Source organism: Protobothrops mucrosquamatus, unplaced genomic scaffold (assembly GCF_001527695.2).
Source record: "Protobothrops mucrosquamatus isolate PMUCROS unplaced genomic scaffold, P.Mucros_1.0 scaffold2871, whole genome shotgun sequence".
Classification (NCBI taxonomy): Eukaryota; Metazoa; Chordata; class Lepidosauria; order Squamata; family Viperidae; genus Protobothrops; species Protobothrops mucrosquamatus.
This window is the reverse complement of record NW_015388900.1, coordinates 170,098-172,372: the sequence shown is the minus strand read 5'-3', so window position 1 is coordinate 172,372 and position 2,275 is coordinate 170,098. Positions and strand designations below refer to the sequence as shown.

The 2,275-nt window shown below is 38.9% G+C and overlaps 1 protein-coding gene across 1 annotated transcript in view; it reads left to right on the top strand.

Moving 5' to 3' along the window:
- SMYD5 (SMYD family member 5) overlaps positions 1 to 2,275 on the top strand; it is a 21,873-nt gene that overhangs the window by 8,783 nt on the left and 10,815 nt on the right. The window contains 2 exon segments of the mRNA XM_015825896.1: positions 1,325 to 1,481; positions 2,136 to 2,261. Coding sequence (XP_015681382.1) covers positions 1,325 to 1,481; positions 2,136 to 2,261 — 283 coding nt within the window.

Below are 2,275 nucleotides of genomic sequence, written 5' to 3'. Positions count from 1 at the left end.
CTGATATGTAATTGAAGTTGTAAATTTTATTAAGGACTTAAAATGATTTTTTATAGGTGTAGATTGATGAAATGATAGAATATATTTTTTAAAAATAGAAATGCACTTATATTATTACTACAAATATGATAATTATGTTGTAATAGAGAGGAAGAGTTATTGGTGACAGGGAAAAACTAAATTTAATGAATGGTTTTTTCTTTTTTTCTTTTTTTTTTTTGGCGGTGTTAAAGTATCTTGCTGAATTGGTAAAGATTTTGGTGATCTGAATTACTTAAATGAATAATTTTTATTAATATGGAGGAGATGGATTGTTTATAATAGAGTTTGTGGAGTTAGACAAATTAATATTCGTTCACTTATATCTGAATATTAGCCTGGGATTCGGTTTGGGAAGTCCGGGGGGGTGGGATATAATATTGTGTAATAATATTGTGTAATACTGGTGTTGTTTTTTTTTTATGATGAAAACAATAAAAATTTTATATTGAAAAGAATAGAATAGAATAGAATAGAATAGAATAGAATAGAATAGAATAGAATAGAATAGAATAATGGGAATAGAATAGAATAGAATAGAATAGAATAGAACAGAATATGGAATGGAATGGAATATAGAACAGAACAGAACAGAATAGAATAGAATAGGAGTAGAGTGGAATAGAATAGAATAGAGTACAGTAGAGTAGAACAGAACAAGAATAGAATAGAATTAGAATAGAATAGAATAGAATAGAATAGAATAGAATAGAATAGAATAGAATAATGGGAATAGAATAGAATTAGAATAGAATAGAATAGAATAGAACAGAATATGGAATGGAATGGAATATAGAACAGAACAAAACAGAATAGAATAGAATAGAATAGAACAGAATATGGAATGGAATGCAATATAGAACAGAACAGAATAGAACAGAACAGAACAGAACAGAATAGAATAGAATAGAATAGAATAATGGGAATAGAGTAGACTAGACTAGAGTAGAATAGAACAGAATAGAATAATGGGAATAGCATAGCATAGCATAGCATAGCATAGAATAAATAGAATAGAATAAATAGAATAGAATAGAATAATAATAGAATAGAATAATAATAGAATAATAATAGAATAGAATTATTTATTGGCCAAGTATGATTGGACACTCCAGTCCAAATATCTCAGTGTATCTACCAGCAACAAGTGATAAATCATGATCATCATCATAAAATACAATATATACCGTATTATCCGGGGGGCTTGCAAGGGGCTTGCCGGTCGCACGGTCTGGATCGCATCTGGCAAAGCCGATGGGTGGGGTCATCGCTTTGTCTCTCCAAGGGCTTGGCTTAAAATGTCCGTTTTGTCTGTGGAACGTTCTGGAATTTCCTTTTCCTAACCCCCCCCCCCCCACTCTCTCCTGTCCAGGAACATCCACTACCCCCCGGAAACTTCGAGCATCATGTTGATGGCCAGGATGGTGGCGACCGTCAAGCAGGTACGTGCGCGGGCTGTGCCGACCAGCGAGGACGATGGGTCCACGCTAGGAGTCCTGGGAATACGAGCCATCCTCGGCGTACGACCACAATTCCTGTCGTTAAGCGAGACAGTTCTTAAGTCGGGTTTTGCCCCGTTTTACGACCTTCCTGTCCATAGTCGTTAAGGGAAGCATTGCAGTTGGTAAATTGGTGACACGGTCGTTAAGCGAATCAGGCTCCCCCATTGACTTTGCTGGTCAGATGGTCACAAAAGGGGATCATCTGACTCCCCCGGGAGGCTGCGACCGTTGTAAACAGGAGCCAGTTGCCGAGTGGCTGATTTTTGATCACGTGACCCCGGGGAGGCTGCAACGGTTGTTCAATGTACACAACCGGTCGTAAGTCCCTTTATCCAGTGCTGTTGTGACTTTGAACGGTCACTAAATGAACCGTTGTAAGTCGAGGACTATCTGTGTTTTTAATTACAGGTCATCCTCAGATTCTGACCGCAGACCAGGCTGCCTGTCAGGGTCGTAACGTGTGGCGGTTGTAAATTGAGTCGCCCCGATTTTTTACGACCTTTCTTCCCCCCCCCCCCCACAGCAGTTGTTAAACGAACGCCCCGGTTGTAAAGTGAGTGCTGCGGTCGTTAAGCGAACTCCTTTTCTTCCCAGGCGAAAGACAAAGAGTGGTGGATCAAACTTTTTTCTCAGTTCTGCCACAAAACGGCCAACGAGGAAGAAGAGATCGTCCACAAGCTGCTGGGAGAGAAGTTTAAGGTCAGGAGAAGGAGGGAACCGGTCAGTTTCTCTAA